This window comes from Pongo abelii, chromosome 2 (genome assembly GCF_028885655.2).
Source record: "Pongo abelii isolate AG06213 chromosome 2, NHGRI_mPonAbe1-v2.0_pri, whole genome shotgun sequence".
Lineage (NCBI taxonomy): Eukaryota > Metazoa > Chordata > Mammalia > Primates > Hominidae > Pongo > Pongo abelii.
The window spans coordinates 74,515,382-74,534,316 of NC_085928.1; the positions used below are offsets into that span (position 1 = coordinate 74,515,382).

The following is an 18,935-nucleotide window of genomic DNA, read 5'->3' on the forward strand; positions in this document are numbered from 1 at the left end:
GGCCCTGAGTTTTAAGTTCTTACCTGCCTAATTGTCCTGGCTAGAACCTCCAGTACAATGCTGAATAGAAGTGGTGAGCTTGGAGATCATTTTCTTGTTCCATATCTTAGGATACGAGCTTTCAGTCTTTCGTCATTATGTATGATGTTAGCTGTGGGTCTTCATAGATATCCTTTCTCAGGTTGAAGAAGTTCCTGTTTACTTCTAGTCTGTTCACTGCTTTTATCATGAAAGGCTACTGGAGTTTGTCAAATGCTTTGTGTCTATGGAAATGATTATGCATTTATTTTTTGTGAATTATCCCATTAATATACTGGATTTACTGATTTTCGTATGTTAAACCAACCTTGCTTTCCTGGGATAAATCCCAATTGATCACAGTGTATAATTCTTTTTATATCTTGCTGGATTTCATTTGCTAGTACTTTTTTTTTTTTTTTTTCCTCTATATTCAAAAGGGATATTGGCGTTAGTTTTCTTTCCTAGTAATGTCTTTGTCTGGTTATGGTATCCGTGTCTTCTTTAACTCATGTGTCTGGTTATGGTATCCGTGTCTTCTTTAACTCATGTGTGTGTGTATGTATGTAACCCCAGGCACTCTAAAATGCAGGGCTCAGGGCAGGAACCTCTCTTGCTCAGCTCTAATCCTTCTGGTCACCTCTTAGTGACTTTTTCCCCCTTTAAGTCTGCCATTGAAGGACATTATATCCTAATTACACCTGAATAGAAGGGAGAACTTTGGGTCACATGCTACAGACAGTTCTCAAGACTAATAATTTACATTTATTGAATACTTTCTATATACTCAGGCATTGCTGTAACCCCTTTGCATGTGTTAACTCAATCTTCCCAACTAAGGAAACTTTGACTTGGAAAGGTTCAGTGATTTGTTCAATGGTAACACACTGGAGAGTGACTACATTTTAATTAGGGCAAAATTTTCCATTTGGCTAAGAACAAAATCTAACAGCCACTGCTATTTTGTGAATAGTAATTTGAAAATTAAAGGAAAATTTTTTTAAAGAAAAGCTTTGTTCTTCAAGTGTGATCGTTATTCTTGGGCCAAAATGTTTTTCAAGGTACATGTTTCTACTCTTTTTTTAAAAAAATATTTTATTAGAGTCAGGGTCTCACTATATTGCCCAGCCTGGTCCTGAACTATTGGACTCAAGTGATGTGCCCGCCTGGGCCTCCCAAAGTGCTGGGATTACAGTTGTAAGCCACCATGCCAGGTCACATTTCTACATTCTTAATAAAGTCCATGGAATCTACTTCAAATGCAATTTTAATTTATGTTTCAATCTATGAAGATATTGGGTTGGTGTGAAACTAATTGCGGTTTTGGACTGTGAATTTTAAATCATTATAACTAGGCTCAGTGCATTTTTATTAATCAAAATAGGAACCATTACAATCAACACATTTTTGCCAACGAGAAATAAGTTGGTTTATTCCTGTAGCGTAAAAATCCGTGCTTCGGGATTTGACAAACTCTTGGAAAGCATTTTCTGCATCCTGCTGGTTGTGGAAGCGTTTTCCCTGCAAAAAGTTGTTGAGATGCTTGAAGACATGGTAGTTGGTTGGCAAGAGGTCAGGTGAATACGGTGGATGAGGCAAAACTTCATAGCCCAATTCATTCAACTTTTGAAGTGTGGGTTGTGCAACATGTGGTCGGGCATTGTCGTGGAGAAGAATTGGGCCCTTTCTGTTGACCAATGCCAGCTGCAGGCGTTGCAGTTTTTGGTGCATCTCATCGATTTCCTGAGCATACTTCTCAGATGTAATGGTTTCACCAGGATTCAGAAAGCTGTAGTGGATCAGACCAGCAGCAGACCACCAAATAGTGACCATGACCTTTTTTGGGTGCAAGATTGGCTTTGGGAAGTGCTTTGGAGCTTCTTCTTGATCCAACCACTGAGCTGATCGTCGCCGGTTGTCATATAAAATCCACTTTTCATCACACGTCACAATCCGATCGAGAAATGGTTCGTTGTGGTTGCGTAGAATAAGAGAGGATGACACTTCAAAACGATGATTTTTTTGATTTTCAGTCAGCTCATGAGGCACCCACTTATCGAGCTTTTTCACCTTTCCAATTTGCTTCAAATGCCGAACGACCGTAGAATGGTTGACATTGAGTTCTTCGGCAACTTCTCGTGTAGTTGTAAGGGGATCAGCTTCGATGATTGCTCTTAACTGGTCATTGTCAACTTCTGATGGCCGGCCACTACGCTCCTCATCTTCAAGGCTCTCATCTCCTTTGCAAAACTTCTTGAACCACCACTGCACTGTACGTTCGTTAGCAGTCCCTGGGCCAAATGCATTGTTGATGTTGCGAGTTGTCTCTGCTGCTTTACGACCCATTTTGAACTCGAATAAGAAAATTGCTCGAATTTGCTTTTTGTCTAACATCATTTTCATAGTCTAAAATAAACATAAACAGTAAGATGTCATTAGCAAAAAAACATAAAGCAAGAAATGCTCATTAAAATGATGTATAACATGACCACATTTATTTAAGAATGTATTCCAATATCAAATACCAAATTCCAACCATGCAAAAACTGTAACTACTTTTTTTTTTTTTTTTGAGACAGAGTCTCGCTCTGTCACCCAAGCTGGAGTGCAGTGGTACAGTCTTGGCTCACTGCAACCTCTGCCTCCTGGGCTCAAGCGATTTTCGTGCCTCAGCCTCCCGAGTAGCTGGGAATACAGACATGTGCCACTACATCTAACTAATTTTTGTATTTTTAGTAGAGATGGAGTTTCACCATGTTGGCCAGGCTGGTCTCAAACTCCTGAGCTCAAGTGTTCTGCCTGCCTCGGCCTCCCAAAGTGCTGGGATTACAGGTGTGAGCCACTGCACCCAGCCCCATCTTTAAAAATTTGAATCTTATAATTTATAATTATAAAAATGTTATTTTATCATGGGATAATAGTCACGTGGAAGTATATTTTTAAATGTTTTCTCTCAAAAGAAGTGTCAACATTCTCAAAAATATGGCAATGAAGCAAACAAATGCAGTTAACTCACTGCTTAGAAAAGACTTGGAATAAAGACTCTTTGACTCTTACCTTAGGAATCTGGTTTCTAGGACTAAGTGCTATATAATAAACTAGTGCCTGAGGACAAAAAATTTCCAGGGGTCCATATTCAGTCAGTTGTCTCTGGCAGAGGCACTGAGTTGGAGGGGGCTGTTTGTGTCCTTGTCTCTGGACTAAGTGCTATATAATAAACTAGTGCCTGAGGACAAAAAATTTCCAGGGGTCCATATTCAGTCAGTTGTCTCTGGCAGAGGCACTGAGTTGGAGGCTGTTTGTGTCCTTGTCTCTGAATGGAAGATTGTCCTCTGGGAATATCTCTGCTGTTCAATAGAGAAAGGTAAAAGGACATAGAAAAGGGTATCTGCAGAATCAAATGGTGAGCCAATCATTTTCCTTCTGACCACTTCCATATTGCGTCTGAAGCAGCTCAGTTATTAGGTGAGCTTGTGAGCAAGAAAAAGCACATTTTGGAGTAAGGGATACAAACTGCCTTATAAAAAGCAGGACTGCTTCAGAGGCATTGAAGTAAAAGAAGAAAGTTGGCATGGAGAAATGATTAATTTGGAGGAAAATTTTTGATACTTTGTATTTGTAATTTGGGGCATTTTATGTGTACTCTATACCATTTGTTCACAGGGAACCATTCCATATAATGTTATATGAACGTTATAAACCCAAAGATACTTAAAAACAACCTAGCTTTATTGAGATATAATTCAAATGCTGTATATTTCACTCATTGAAAGTGTACAATGTACTTATATTACAGAGGAATAGTGTTATATATAACATGGATTCCTATAATGTTGAAAGTGCAGGACCTCCTAGTGGTAGAGTTTAAATGTACTAGAGAACAAATTAAATTACTTAATAATATCATAGGGGCTCTAGTAATTATTTTAGCTTTCAAAATGTCTGATAAACCTCCACAGTAACTGTATTTTTGCAACATCCCTGCTTTAAGGAAGGTAGTTAGAGATGTTTGCTGCTCTAGAAGTTTAAATGGGATCATAAAACTCCCGTCTCCTTTTGTGGTGTGGACAGGGTTATTTTTCTGTTATTTATACATGAAGTGAGCCTGTTTGAAGTTTTGAAGCATAACTTCACAAGATTGGGAGTACAGCCAAGTATAAAATGAAAAATTTACAATGTGTCTCTTTTTCTGACTTTTCGTTACAACATGTAAGTCATTTTCATAGTTATATTTTTCACTATTGGTAGTACTTATTAGGGTTTTAGCAGGTGATAGTTAATAATGCCTTTTTCCTTGATCCATGCTTAGAAACAATTAAGTAGGATGCAGGAGTCAGACAGAAATCAAAAAGTCAGCTTTATTACTGTTAAAATTGGTTGGAAAGCAGGGTTTAGGTATGCAGCCACAAGGGTTTCTTGGATCATTATTAGGTTTGATGTTAGTGCTAGAAAACTTACAATAACAGTGGCTTAAGCAAGGGAGAGACTATTTCTCACCTGAAAGTACAAAGGTGTCAGATCACGACTGACAGGATGTTCTACAGTGCCAGACACCTAGACTCCTTTTAATCTTGTTGATCGTTCTATGCAATGGCTTCCTTTCCCAGGGTCATCCTGGGGTCTAGGATGACTGCTCCCGTTCCAGTCATCATGTATACATTCCAGCCAGCAGGAAGAAAGAGGAGGTGAAGGGCAGGATATCTCCATTTAAGGACTTGTCATTTTTGCTTATATCCTATTAACTAGAACAGTTACTAAGACAAATCTAACTAGGAAAGTGAGTATTCCGGGTAGTCATGCACTCATTAAATGGAGAATTCTATTACAGAAAGGGGAAAGGATACTGATGGACAACTTGTAGTCTCTGCCACATTCCTGAGTTAAACTTACGTAACTAGGCAGAGGTAAAGCTAGCCAACCACTGTCTTCCACTAAAGGGAGGGGCAAGCTGCTTATCACTGAACAGACTCACCTCAAGGGTCAATCGCTTGCAGGAGGGGAACACAGAAGGGGCTGAGCCACACATGCTGGGTTCCTTCTCATTTCCACAACTGATGTTCGACTTTTCTAAGGGGCAGTACAGAGAACTGTCAAAAGGCAGGAAAGCAGTACATGATTTGGCACCACAGTAACAAGGTTTTCTTAGTTTCCCATTATCTAGCCTTTCTTTGTCTTCACTGCCTGTTAGATTAAGATATCTTCCTGAATAATCATAAGAGAGTTCTTCTTCTGGCACAATATCTTTGGCTGCAAAAAGTGCCAACTTAGGTACCATTGAGTCAATTCGGACAGGAATCATCAAAAGGTTTGGCTCACAAGAATGATTAAGGAATCTTCCAATATTTCCTATATAAGTAGGGTCAACAAATGTTTCCATTACCTGCCCATTATAAACATGTTCCCTGATGGCTATAATGTAATTGGAGTCGGATTTTGTTTGTAAGTGAATTCTTCTCTGAACTTCAGAGAATCCTAAAACCTCACCAGCATATTCACAGACAAACCTTCCTTTCGATATAAATTCCAAGGTACGAAGTCCCCAGCCTTTTTTATGCGTCTTGAACACTTGGAAGTGGAACTGTAGACCTTTCTGGACCACTCTGTTTCTGCAGTGGTCACTGCATTGGCACAGGACATTGCATTCAAAAACAGGCTCTGCATACTTTCCTCCAGATCCTATATCTCTAAGGCATGAGTTATCATCATAGTTCTCTCCATGGCGGAGACAGGAGCAAGTGCCAGGGAGGCAGGGAGTTTTGACACAAATGCATCCGGGAAAGGTTATTTGAGTGGGATCAATGTCTGCTCCAGGTCCAACTACATGATCAGGAGTGTACTGTAAAAAATATACACACTGTAAGTCAGCATGGCATGTCATATATTTCCTATATATTGCAAGTAGCTTTTGACTGGGACCCATTCTAATTCTAACATATATAAAAACAGGACAAAACTGAAAAAACACAGAGTACTAAGATATTGTCCAAAAAGATCTCTCTCCAATAAAACAAGTTTGTTTTTTTTTTTTTTTAAGAGACAGGGTCTTGCTCTGTTGCACAAGCTGGAGTGGAGTGGTGTGATCACAGTTCACTGTAACCTGGGCTCAAGCGATTCTCCTGCCTCAGCTTCCTTAGTTGCTACAGCTACAAGTGGAAACCACCATGTCCAGCTAAGATTAATTTTTAGAATTTGTGGTTTTATTTTAGGTATGTATAAGGATGAGTTGGGCATTATAATACTTAATGTATATAATAGTATGTTATATATAGGTACACATAAGGACATATATATGTATTATGTTATGTATAAGGACAATAAGAAAAATACTATTTTTTTCTCCTATCAGAAATGGAAAGTTTTGTAACTTCTTTTGTTTCCCTCTTAGCTTTGGATGTCAGAAAACTCAGTGCTGAATTTAGTGTCTGAGTACAGTTAAGCATTTTATCCTTAGCTTTTGATCTCTTTTACTTTTACCTGATAATACACATGCATATATGTATTTTAATTGTGAGTTACAATACTGGTTATACTGGTTATACTGGTTGGGGATAAGAAAGTCATAGATGACAAGTCAATTGCACACAGAATTCCAAAAATGCTGTTTCTTAAATAGATACTACTAGATATTTAAATTTATTATAGATGTACACTTGTAAAGAAATTCTGTTCTAATTGAATGAGAAAGGAATATGAAAAAAATCTGTCATTTAAATGTACCTGTATTTTCAAAACATTACATTTGTAAAATGTCATATAAAAAGAAGACAATCCTCAATCTAAACTCTATGTGAAGCCTGATCTCTGGTTAGATCCTCATTAGCATCGTGAAGCATATTTTCAAACCGTGATTTCAGATTAAAGTATCTCTCATAAGCCCAGCAGATTTTTTTACGTATACAGTAATTCTTGCTTACATAGAACCCAATGCATTTTATGCCTGCTTTATTCCAAAAAGGATTTAATGAGACTTACAAACAGGTAAGATAAATGAACAAATAAGGAGAGTAAGGTGAAAGGGAAACAGAACAAACAGGTCTAGCGAGCTTAGACACACAGTATGTGGTAGAAGTAGACTGGACATTTGGCTCTGCCTGAGAGCTGCCAATTCAGAGAAGGATATATGATTAGATACGTAGCCTGCCCTGCCTGTAAGGAATAATCTCATTGTTCAGAAGCGGCATTGACTTTTTTCAGTATTGATACCAGGAAGGAATTCCACCAATGTGTTCTTCTAAGCCATTCTTTTCCAGGAAGCAGTTTCATGGGCTGTTTTTTATTCTGGTCCCCAGTAAAGGCTGCTGGGATCCCACAACAGCACAGTCAGGTAAAAGCAGTTCTGCAAGGAACCAGTTGCACGGCCTTTCATTGGGGACAGATTTAAAGCACCTGGAGGAATGTTTGCACCATGTCTTCCAGTCAATCCTCCATTAATGTTTTGTCTCCAGGCCAGGCTTTAGAAAGGTATTGAACAGCAGATAGTTATACTCCCTGTGGAGGCCTCAGGTGGAGCTATGTAGTTAAGTGCAAAACCCTATACTAAAAAAACTCTGAGCTGGGGAGGATTGACATCCTCTTGTGAAAGATGAGGAGGACAACCAGTGGGAGGACCTGTGGGGGAAGGCCAACATTCTGCTTAAAAAGTCATTTGGGGGTGGAGAGAGGAAATAGCTTTTGTTTGTGTTATTTCTTACAGCTTTAGCTTAGCAGGAATATCCTAAATGGATAAAGGATAGGTTAGAAAATGATGCTCTATCAGTCAAACTCAATGACTGCTGTTTTATATAGAATCTACTTTCAGCTTTTTAAAGGTTCAATGTTGAAATGTAAATGGTTACTGAGACATTTTAAAAAGTACTTGTAAAATGAAGATCTCTTTGTTAAATTTTTCATGTTAAACTTTTAAGTTGATTTGTCATTAAAGGTGCACATATTTTTAAGGTACTATATAAATCACTAAACGCTAGTTTTTTTTTGACATGGATAACTTCTTTTAAAATCAAGTCTGACTTACTGCAGTTTTCTAATCAGGAAAGCAGGTGAAAAACAGTTTTATTTCGTTATTTTTACTTACAAATTTAAAAAGATTTTGAAGAATCTCATGATATATTTTTTAAAATTCTGCAATTAAACTTGCCGCACAAGCTATAATCCTTTAGGGATTTATAGACGGTAGCTAATTCCAAATGAACTGCAGATACCTTCCAAAAGAAGACAGAGACTTCTGGGAAAATTTCCTGTTTAAATAAATTTTTTCCCCTTGATGGATATAATCACTGATCCTGATACCAACAATTGCTTTGAGTCATTTTGTCTTCATCTTTCCATTTTCTCCTCCATAAAAGGTCAATAAAATATCATTTCAGATGATAATGACTTAAAAAATGACTATACTCAAGAATAATCTTTTGAAAACCTTAGTCTAATTTAACATCTGATTATGTAATTACCCATCTTTTCAGGTATTTACATATTGAAAAGCTATTTATTATTTTCAGAAATAATGTGAGGTCATTGTCCTAACATTCTATTCAAATATTTACATGCCACGCGGTTAAACTTCGAGCAGTCATGTGCCGCATGACTTTTTGGTCAGATCACATATATACATATACAATGGTAGTCCTGTAAGATTAGAATACAGTATTTTTACTGTATGTTTTCTATGTTTAGATACACAAACACCACTGAATTACAAGTATCTACAGTATTCAGTGTAGTAACATTCTGTGCAGGTTTGTAGCCTAGGAGTGATAGGGCATTATCATATTGCCTAAGTGTGTAGTAGGCTATACCATCTAGGTTTGTGTAAGTACTGTGCACTCTATGACTTTTGCATAATGACGAAATTGTCTAATGATACATTTCTCAGACTGTTTCCCCATAGTTAAATAATAATTGTATCTGAAGTATAATTGTATCTGAAAGCTAATGTAAAGTGGGTTACAAACTGGGAGTCAGCTGATATGACCTAAGCCAGACTTCTGCTGAAACAATTAGGGAAGAGCCATTCATTCTCTTTCTACTAGAATTATTCAACTGTAGTGTTTGCCTGGCATTTCCAAGTTCTGCCACGTAGATGCGGCCTACTGAGTGTATAGTCTACCACAGAAATGGGAAGCAGGGGTGTGAAGGGGGAAGGTGGTGGGAAGAAGTATCTGACAATACTTTTAGAGTTACTGGGTCCAGACATGCCTATAGTCTTGGGCTTTTCTGATTTGAGGCAATTCCTTCCCTTTTTGTTGGAGCCAGTTTGTGTTATGTTTCTTGCAAACAAATGAGTCCTGACTGATACACCCTGGGTAGAAGCTGAGAATGGTTTCAGGAAATGGCTACAAAATTTACTCTGTTAACCAAAAATAAAATTCTAAGTCTCCTGATCATCTGAACGGACCCCTCCTCTCAGCAAGGGCGTTCCAAAGCTAACCTGAAAAACTAGTTCAGGTCACGATGGGAAGGGGGCAGGAGTCAGACATGCCTCATTATACCCTTTTCCCTTTTGGAATTACTGATAGAACAGACTCTTTAAGTCTGATAAAAAACATTTACAATCTATTCTCTCTGAAGCCTGTTACCTGGAGGCTTCACCTGCATGATAATAAACCCCTGGTCTCCACAACCCTTTATCTTACCCAAGGCATTCCCAAGTTTTTAGACAATAACAATTCCTTCAAGCAAACTGTTAATCAGAAACTGGAAGCCTCCGCTTCCAGCTGTCCTGTCTTTCTGGACTGAACCAATGTAAGTTTTACATGTATTTGACTGTTGTCTCATGTCTCCCTAAAATGTATAAAACTAAGCCATATCCCAACCACTTTGGGTACATGTTCTCAGGATCTCCTGGTGGCTGTGTCATGGTTCATGGTCACTCATATTTGGCTCAGAATAAATCTCTTCAAATATTTTGCAGAGTTTGACTCTTTTCATAGACAAGTCAAAGGTGTAAATGGTCAATGAACAAAGATGTCTTCAATTAGGAGGTTAGACTAGAGCAAAGTGTGCAGGAGACCAGGCAGGAAAACTCTGTGACTATGGTCTTGAACTGTGAGGAAGCAGCGGAGAGCTTCCTAGTGCAGAACATGCAATGCTCTAAACGAGACACAAACCACAGCCAGGCTCTTATTAGCATTGTGATTCTGGACAAGTGACTGGCTAGGCTTCAGATTAGTAGCTATAAGACAAGGATAATACCCACATTTGGGGTGGCTATCATGAAATTTTAATGAAATAATGCTGTACTCCATGTCAGGCACTTTATAAAAATATTGGCTTCTTTCAATTCTTCTAGATATTACTTCTAGATGTTATATTTCAAACAACATATGTTTCTGACAAATTACTTAACATTAATAAACATCTTATTTATTTCATAGGTTTCTGTGAAAGAAAAAATGACAGAACTGGCTTAAAAAGCTTACTCTAGGGATTACCATATATGTGTTCAATAAAAATTTTGCAGGTAGTACATAGTAGGGTAGTGAAGAAAATAAGTTCTGGAGTTAAACTTTCCAGTTTCAAACATATTCAAACCAAAATTGTGTCTAGGAAGCCATCGGACTGTATACCTTTCCTCCATTACTTCTCCATTTGAGTGGAGAAAAGCTAAGAGCTGACCCAGACCAGACTTCTTTCATTTATCAAGTATTACCTTACTGTCTGCAATATGCACATACTGGGATTTAGAAACAGTCAGAAAAGTATAAAGGACATGGAGAATGGGTTTTTTTTTTTTTTTTTTTTTAAAGACATTGCTGCCCAGTCTGGAGTGCAATGGCATGATCATAGCTCACTGCAGGCTCCAACTGCTGGGCTCAAGGTCAGCCTCCCAAGTAGGTGGGACTACAGGCATGCACCACCATGTCTGGTTAATTTAAAATGTTTTTGTAGAGATGGGGTCTCACTTTGTTGCCCTTTGTTAAGGGTGGTCTTAAACTCCTGACTTCAAGTGATTCTCCCGCCTTGGCCTCCAAAAGGGTTGGGATTACGGTAGTGAGCCACCATGCCTGGCTGGGATTTTTTAAATTTCCTGCATTGTTACAATGTAAGTTTTACTTCTTTTTCGTATGTATCAAAGCACAGAATTACTCATGCAAGAGCTGGGAATAAATGCAAAACAATCAGGGCAAAATGATATACTGGAAATCAGACCCTTGAAGCACTGGGTGAAGATTTCAAGTTTTTTGACAGAAAACTTAAGAGAAAATACACTGTTGTCTTGGCTATTCCTGTCTGCAATAATTTCTTTCTTCTCTGAACTAGACTTACATTTACTGTTAATAGCATGAACTTCAGGGTCTAAATGACACAGATTGTAGGGCTCTCTAATTGTGTTAAATGTGTAGGTCTTACCTTTCTAACAGATACGTGTCTCAGGGAAAAGCATGGTTATGAGGTTTCGAGTGTGGCATGGTGATGGGGGTGGGGTTCCTATCCATAGGACGAGGCACACAGCAGGTGCTCAAGAAGCATTTTTCGATTGCCAGATTGCAGCTCTTGATACTTGTTAACGAGAAGTTTGACTTTTCTGAATCACATTCTGTACTGAAGACCCAGAAACTGAAGTATGACACTATAATATTCTAGGCTTAAAACCTGGGTCTCTGAATCATAAAGAAGTGTTGTGAAAATCTTCATTCCTTTTTTGGTTGTGTTGAAAACCCAGCTACAAGAATCTTTGTACTTGGCCTCTCGCCTCATAAGTTTGTTTTTCCTCCAAGCAGCTATTAGAAGACTGTGAGCCAGATAATTCTTGTCAAGGCCTGTTGAGATCTTAAAAATAATGTTTGAAGCTGGTTTCAGAGACCTGAAAAATGGTTAGATCCAACTGTTAGCTCAATAAAATCAATTAGTTTATTTTCTACTTGGCTTTCAACACTGATGACATTATGATATGCTTGTTTCCAATATGAACATTTGAATTTCTTTTTGCCTTTTCACACAGTAGCCAAAGGCAAAACAGACACAAAGTTATTTTTATCTTGAAAGTTTTTCATGCCTTAATTCTTATGTGTGCATATGCCTGTGAAGGCAGGGTTGGGAGCAAGCAAGCTGTTTTGACCTTTTAGAAGACTGGTTTTGTGTTCCATGAATACGTGGAAGAAAACGAGTTGAATGCACTTTTAGGCTTGTCACTTAAATGTTTCAAGCATGTTTGATCTTCTTGGTAAGAAAGACAATAAGCTCTCTTAGGAAGGGATCCTGTCTTATTTTTGTAACTCTAACTCTATTGGGAGCTGTGCATATACAGAGATAGTTAGAACACTGTGGGACTGGGTTTTAATCTCCCAATTTTCATTTATGCCCACCAACTGTAGATGTAACAATCAATCACAAAGCTTCCTCTTGTCACTCCTTTCTCCCCTTTTAAAAATAGATGTATTTATTTTAATATACACTTTGTGAAATAGAAAACCTCATGATTTTATGGACATTAATGATTACAATGATTCTAAGGGAGATACTTATATAATTTATTTTTAAATAATTTAATGCTTAAAGTGAGTTAATTAAAAAAATACGTTGGGCACATAGTTTTACAGATTGTTCTTGGATATGGCAAAGAAAAATATGACTCGAGATTGGAAAGAGATTTATAGAATAGTCTTAAACACACACACACACACATACACACACACACGCACACACACATGCCCGGCAGGAATATTGAAGCTAATCGTGACAGTTGTAAACACCTTGAGGGTAGAGTGTGTTTTTCTGTTTGTTGTATTCTTTGCAGCCCAACCCACCACCTTGCATATATTTAGCTCTCAATAAATATTTGTTGAATTAAGAATGGACTAGAACAGTGGTTTTTTAAATCAGTGTTTTTGACAAGGAACTCAGCAATGCTTAGTCCTAAGTTTTCAGGGACCACTGTTTAATATTGGGCCAGCTAACTGTATTATTAACCATAAATTGCCAAAGATAGTCTGGGGAACAATAATGATTTCTGACATTAATATCCTATTCTACTCTTTGAGGACTAAACTCTGATTTTTTTTTATCTTGCCCAAATTCCTACCTAAGGCACCTGGGGAGTCATGCCTTACAAACCATAAAGTCTCATCAGAGGAGTTTTAATTTTAACCCAATATAGCATGGTCTGCTTTCTACCTGATTCTGGCATAACATCACATAGCAAATAAGGGAAGAAATCAAAATATTTTAACTGCAAATATATTTCCTTGCCATATCTTGAAATTGCCCTGGAGGGTTGTCTCTTGTGGGAAAAATCCACATTCTATAGAGAATCCCGTTTCCCCCTCTTTTTCTTTCTTTCCACAACAAGGAGATAATCAACTAAGACCGAGGCACCTTTTTAAGTTCGATAAGAAACATTTTACAACCTGCTCTCTCTGAAGTCAGCTGAGAGTTTCCTCCCCACAATTAAAACTTGGGTCTCTACGTGGCCGGGTGCGGTGGCTCACGTCTGTAATCCCAGCACTTTGGGAGGCCAAGGTGGGCGGATCACTTGAGGTCAGGAGTTTGAGACCAGCCTGGGCAACATGGTAAAACCCTGTCTCTACTAAAAATACAAAAATTAGCTGGGCGTAGCTGTAGGCACCTGTAATCCCAGCTACTCGGGAAGCTGAGGTGGGAGAATCGCTTGAACCTGGGAGGCGGAGGTTGCAGTGAGCTGATCGCACCACCACACTATAGCCTGGGTGATGGAGTCAAGCTCCGTCTCAAAAAAAAAACCCCTTTATCTTAACCTAAACATTTCTATTGATCCCAGGTCTTCAGACAAACTCAACCAATTGTTAACCAGAAAAATTGTTAACCAGAAAAATTAAAATCTACCTATAGTCTGGAAGCCCCCCCACCACTTTGAGTTGCCTCGCCTTTCTGAACCAAACCCATGTACATGTTAAATGTATTTGATTGACGTCTCCTCTCTCCCAAACATGTATAAAACCAGGCTGTGCCCTAACCACCTGGGACACATGTTCTCAGCATCTCCTGAGGGCTGTGTCACAGGCCATGGTCACTCATATTTGACTCAGAACAAATCTCTTCAAATATTTTACAGAGTTTGATTCTTTTCCTTGACATCTTTGAAAGCTGCTATTGAATCTATTATCTTATCTGATCCTCACAAAGACCCCTAGGAAAAAGAAAGGGCAGTTAGGGTTCATTGTTGATAATGGATGTTAAAGGGGCTATGCATTTTTAAACTATTATTTTCATTTTGCAGATGAAGAAACTCAGGCTCTGAGAAGTAGCTAAGATGGCTAAGCTCTGAACCATGCTCTCCAACTTCGACGTCCAGTGCTCTTTCCGCTTCAAAATCTTTGGTCATTCCTTATTCCTTAGGTAAGGCTCAGGCCAAGGTCAGAGGGATAAGAAAGTCAGAGTAGAGGCTGGGAGCGGTGGCTCATGCCTGTAATCCCAGCACTTTGGGAGGCCGAGGCGGGCGGATCACCTGAGGTTGGGAGTTCGAGACCAGCCTGACCAACATGGAGAAACCCTGTCTCTACTAAAAATACAAAAATTAGCCGGGCGTGGTGGCACATGCCTATAATCCCAGCTACTCGGGAGGCTGAGGCAGGAGAATCGCTTGAACCTGGGAGGTGGAGGTTGCGGTGAGCCGAGATCGCGCCACTGCACTCCAGCCTGGGCGACACAGCGAGACTCAGTCTCAAAAAAAAGAGTAGAAAGGGCTTTGAGATAGTTAATAGCAGCAAACATTTACTGAGTTCTTACAGCAAACCAGAAAGTGTATTTTCCTTGCAATTTTCAAAGCACTCCGGAAGAGAGGTACTGTTAAACTGTACACTGGAAGACTCAAAGGCTTAGCCATAGCTAATTTATACCCGCCCAAGAGCCCACAGCATGAGGGAGACCACAGCTAAGGCTGACTCGAGGGGCTGTTTTTATGCACGACACCGGGTGCGACCCACTAATAGGCCCCACGGCTTATCCTACCTGTGAGAGACACCTGAGACCAGGGAGGTAAATGACTCCCCCCTTGATGCCTCCTTGGGTTCTGAGGACAGGACTGGACAAAAAGCCAAGGTTGTCACAAGGCCTCTGGTTCTGCGCTTCAGGGAATGGACTGAAAAGGACAACACCCTTGCTAAGGTGATGCCGTGGGTTAACAGAAAAAGGCCCAGGCCGGGGCATGCACACCTATTCCCGCGCACCAACGGGTGTGCTGTAAGAGAAGACAAAAGGTCACGACTGGGAGGCCGTCCCAGCTAGGCGGCTTGAGGAGACCACGTGGGGGAGCCGCGCGCCCGCCTCCCGCGCCGCCTGGCCCCGCCCCTACCTGGAAGGGCGCCGGCGCGGCCCCCGGGGGCCACGATCCCACCGGCAAGTTTTCCTGGCCGCACGCGACATCCAGCTGCTCAGTCGGGGCCTCAGGCTTCTCCTTAAACTCCGCCATCCCACAAGGCCGTGTCGTCTTTGCCGCTTCCGCGAACATTTACCCGCCTCACGCAACGCCTACTACCCTGACAGGCCTGGGCCGCGCAGTGGATGCTGGGACTTGTGGTCCCGTGGCCCCATCGCCTCATGGGAATTGTAGTTCGTTTCTCCTCAGGAGTGGCCTGGAAGGCGCTTCACTTCCTTGACTTTTTGGGTCTGGCTCCCGTTTTGATTTCAGCCAGAGGCACCACAGATAATTACAAAATCATGTAAGGTACGGACGAAACAAAGTGAGGTGCTTTAGTTTTTCCTGGGAGCATCAAAGAGGGGGCTTTCGAGGTGAGGTCATTTGTCCAGGTTTTTGAGGGCTCACTGGACGTTTGTGGGGTGGAGGCAGGTGTGCGTTCTAAACCGAGCGGGGAAATGCACACCAAGGTTTCTAAAGATCTGCGGCTTGCCGGGAAGTTGACATGTGATAAGGTTTGTGCCAAGGCGATAGCCTCACAGGATGCCTTAAGGAATTTGTGTGGGGCGTGCTCACTCCCTGATGGAGGTATCTGTGCCCCTTTGCCTGTCCTTTTCCCTCCTCTCCATCCCTCTACCCTCACCCCTCCAAACCCCTGCCCTGCCAAAGGATTCTGATAGCCTCAAGACTGCTGAATCTGGTGGAGCATTTTCAACCTCACTGAAGCTCTCTGACATGATTGTCCTGCTTCTCCTTGAAACTGTAAACCAAAAATAAAATTCCAATCCTCCAAACCATCTGAATGGACCCCTCCTCTCTGCCAAGGTTAACCTGAGAAACTGGTTCAGGCCATGATGGGAAGGGGGGTCCAACATGCCTCATTATGCCCTTCTTCCTTTTGGAATTCAGGAAAAGCCAGCCAGCATCAACCTTAAGTCTGATAAGAAACATTTACAATCTGTTCTCTCTGAAATTTACCTCTTGGAGGCTTCATCTCTACGATCAAATTTGGTATCCACAACCTCTTATTGCAACCCAGACATTCGTTTCTATTGATTCTAGGTCTTTAGATAATAACCAATTGCCAATCAGAAAATCTTTAAATCTACCTATGACCTGGAAGCCACCCCTCACCCGCTTCTCATTGTCTGCCTTTCCAGATCCAACCAATCTTACATGTATTGATTGATGTATTATGTCTCCCTAAAATGTGTGAGAGTAAGCTGTATCCTGACCTCCTTGGGCACATGTCATCAGGACTGCCTGAGGCTATGTCGGGGGCGCATTCTTAAGTTTGGGAAAATAAACTTTCTAAATTGAGACCTGTCTCAGATGATTTTGGGTTCACAAACGCTTCTGACCTTGCAGCTTCTGAGGTCCCATTGGCCTAAATATGTTTCCATCTTGCAGACCTTTCCTTGTTAGTATCCTCTCGTTGTTTTCCTGCCTTTTTCTGAAAAGTGGATGTGATTCAGGGTTCTGCCCTTGACCTTTTTCTTTGCTCCCCTTCCCTGGACTTTCTCATTAATAACATCCACTCCCATGGCTTCAAATACAAAGGATTAGGTCACCAGTCTCCAACCCAGATCAGACGTTTCTCCTCAAATCCAGTTACACATATTCAGCTAATGATTGAGCATTTCTGTTTTCTGTCCTACAGGCTCCTCAAACTCAAAATAATCTGAATTGACTCCTTCTTCTGCCAATCTTGCTTTTTCTTCTTTAAAGTTAACTGGGAAAATAATTTGTGATCTACAGAGCCACTAAAGCAACAAACCAGTTACTCTGTATTCCTTCTCTTCACTAGACTCATATAGCTAAGGACGTGGTGGGTAAGTCTTGTTGATTCTGCCTTCATGTTTTCATTTTTGTCTCTTCTCACTTAGTCCTAGGCTCTCTCATTTCTTGCTTGGACTTTGGAAGTTCTTTTCTTTAAGTCTGTCATTCTCCATATTCCCAAATCACCCTTACTGCTGCTGCTACAATGACCTTTGAAGATCCTTGTCCAGTTATTATATTTTGCTGCTTAGAGTCTTATTTGCTCCATTTTCTCTCAAAGTTTACCTTCTATATTCTGCCTTATAAGCCTTTGAGGACCCAGATTTTACCTATTTCCTTGGTTTCTGTTGCTGCTGTTCTCTGTTGGAACCCTTTGTTCTGTTGACATTCCCTCAATAAGCCATTCTACTTGGGCCTCTGGGCCTTTGTCCACATTGTTCTTGTATCTCCAGTGCCTTTACCCAGGACTGTCTGTCTGCTCAGCTCAAGTAGTCCCTTCTCTGTATCTTTCTTTACCCTGTTTCTCATAGCATTGGTTACCCTCTTTACATTAGTTCTCCTACTTTATAAGCCATTTCTTATGTTACCTGCAACTATTTAATGTAAGCACAGGCAAAACCATCTTATTGAACTCATAAAAATTATATATATATTGGTGGAGGGTGGGGAGATAGATAGATAGAGAAACATTTTGTTTTAACTTAAATGATTTTGGTACATTTATATGCTAGTCTTTTGATGTAGGGCCAAAAGAGAAAGAGAGCTAGAGTGTGTGTGTATGTGTGTCTCCGTATGTTTGTTTTCTACTGATTAGAGCTCCAGGTCAAGCTTACTTTGAGTTCCAGTTTTGGTGTCTTTAAAGTGGGGTGGGAACTAAAGGATAGTGAAGCAATCTGATATTGTGATCTGTTTTCTTTCCCTAGTCTTTTATACTTTTCTCACTCACACCCACTTCAAGGGCAAAACATTTTTTAGTGACTTGCTTTTTTTTCTCCAAGTCTTTACAGAATGTTCTACTTAGTTATCCCAGAAGGGAGAAACTCTTTGCACTCACAGTTCATCATCATTTTTTCATAAAATTATAATAACAGTTATACCTGGCATTAATAGGTTTGGGAACAGAAATTAAAGATCAGCCTTATAAATGTGCTATTCATGAGCGTGTATAAAATCACATAATTTTGCACTGCAGTACACATCTGATATAAAAACTTTTTTGAGAGCAGGTTTAGATGTGTTATGCTGTTCTTGTGTTGCTGTAAAGAAATACTTGAGGCTAGGTAATTGATAAAGAAAAGAGGTTTAATTGGCTCATAGCTCTGCAGGCTGTACAGGTAGTATGGTGCTGGCATTTGTTTGGTTCCTGGGCAGGCCTCAGGAAGCTTTGAGTCGTAGTAGGAGGTGAAGAGGAAGCAGGCATCTCACATGGTCAAAGCAGGAGCAATGAGAGAGAGTGGGGGTTAGGGCAGGTGCCACACACACTTTTAAATGACCAGATCTTGTGAGAATTAACTCACTGTTGTGATGACAGCACCGAGGGGATGGTGCTTTAGCACCCATGGGTTTAATGAGAAACTTGCCCCCATGATCCAATCTTCTCCTACTATGCCCCACCTCCAACACTGGGGATTAGATTTCAACATGAGGCTTGGATGAGGACAAATATCCAAACTATATCAATAGGGAATTGATTCTATGTAGAAAAGAATCAAAATGTAAGAGTCAGGGGCACAGTATCTGAAATCAGCCATGACTAAATTCATATTCCTACTCTGCAAATTTCTGACCATGGGAAATAATAGCTAACATT

The 18,935-nt window shown here is 40.2% G+C and overlaps 1 protein-coding gene and 1 long non-coding RNA gene across 5 annotated transcripts in view; one reads left to right on the forward strand and one right to left on the reverse strand.

Moving 5' to 3' along the window:
- Positions 1 to 1,370: 1,370 nt before the first annotated feature.
- Positions 1,371 to 15,506, reverse strand: LOC100447656 (histone-lysine N-methyltransferase SETMAR). 4 transcript variants are annotated; one of them, XM_002813499.5, is made up of 3 exons: positions 15,284 to 15,501; positions 4,991 to 5,854; positions 1,371 to 2,424 (listed from the first exon to the last, which is right to left on the reverse strand). In XM_002813499.5, exons 1-3 carry the CDS (start codon positions 15,437 to 15,439, stop codon positions 1,390 to 1,392), a joined length of 2,055 nt encoding a protein of 684 aa, XP_002813545.2. In that variant the 5' UTR covers positions 15,440 to 15,501; the 3' UTR covers positions 1,371 to 1,389. The 4 variants fall into 4 exon arrangements, with proteins under 4 accessions (XP_002813545.2, XP_024100136.3, XP_054407842.2 ...); XM_024244368.3 differs by having other exon boundaries at positions 4,991 to 5,105; positions 15,284 to 15,498; XM_054551867.2 differs by lacking the exon at positions 15,284 to 15,501 and adding an exon at positions 14,941 to 15,267.
- The window catches only part of LOC134761000 (uncharacterized), a 259,752-nt gene continuing 256,297 nt past the window's right edge, over positions 15,481 to 18,935 (forward strand). The window contains exon 1 of the long non-coding RNA XR_010139178.1: positions 15,481 to 15,655. This is a non-coding gene — a long non-coding RNA (uncharacterized LOC134761000). The remainder of the gene's footprint in view (positions 15,656 to 18,935) is intronic.

Excerpts from the sequence above, each read along its gene's own strand:
- LOC100447656 (XM_054551867.2), bottom strand. The coding sequence starts at position 15,138 with ATGCCCCGGCCTGGGCCTTTTTCTGTTAACCCACGGCATCACCTTAGC. Across the intron at positions 5,855-14,940 it reads GTCTCAGGTGTCTCTCACAG|TACACTCCTGATCATGTAGT; the intron begins GTAGGATAAGCC and ends TATTTTTTACAG. Across the intron at positions 2,425-4,990 it reads GCAAGCGATTGACCCTTGAG|ACTATGAAAATGATGTTAGA; the intron begins GTGAGTCTGTTC and ends TGTTTATTTTAG.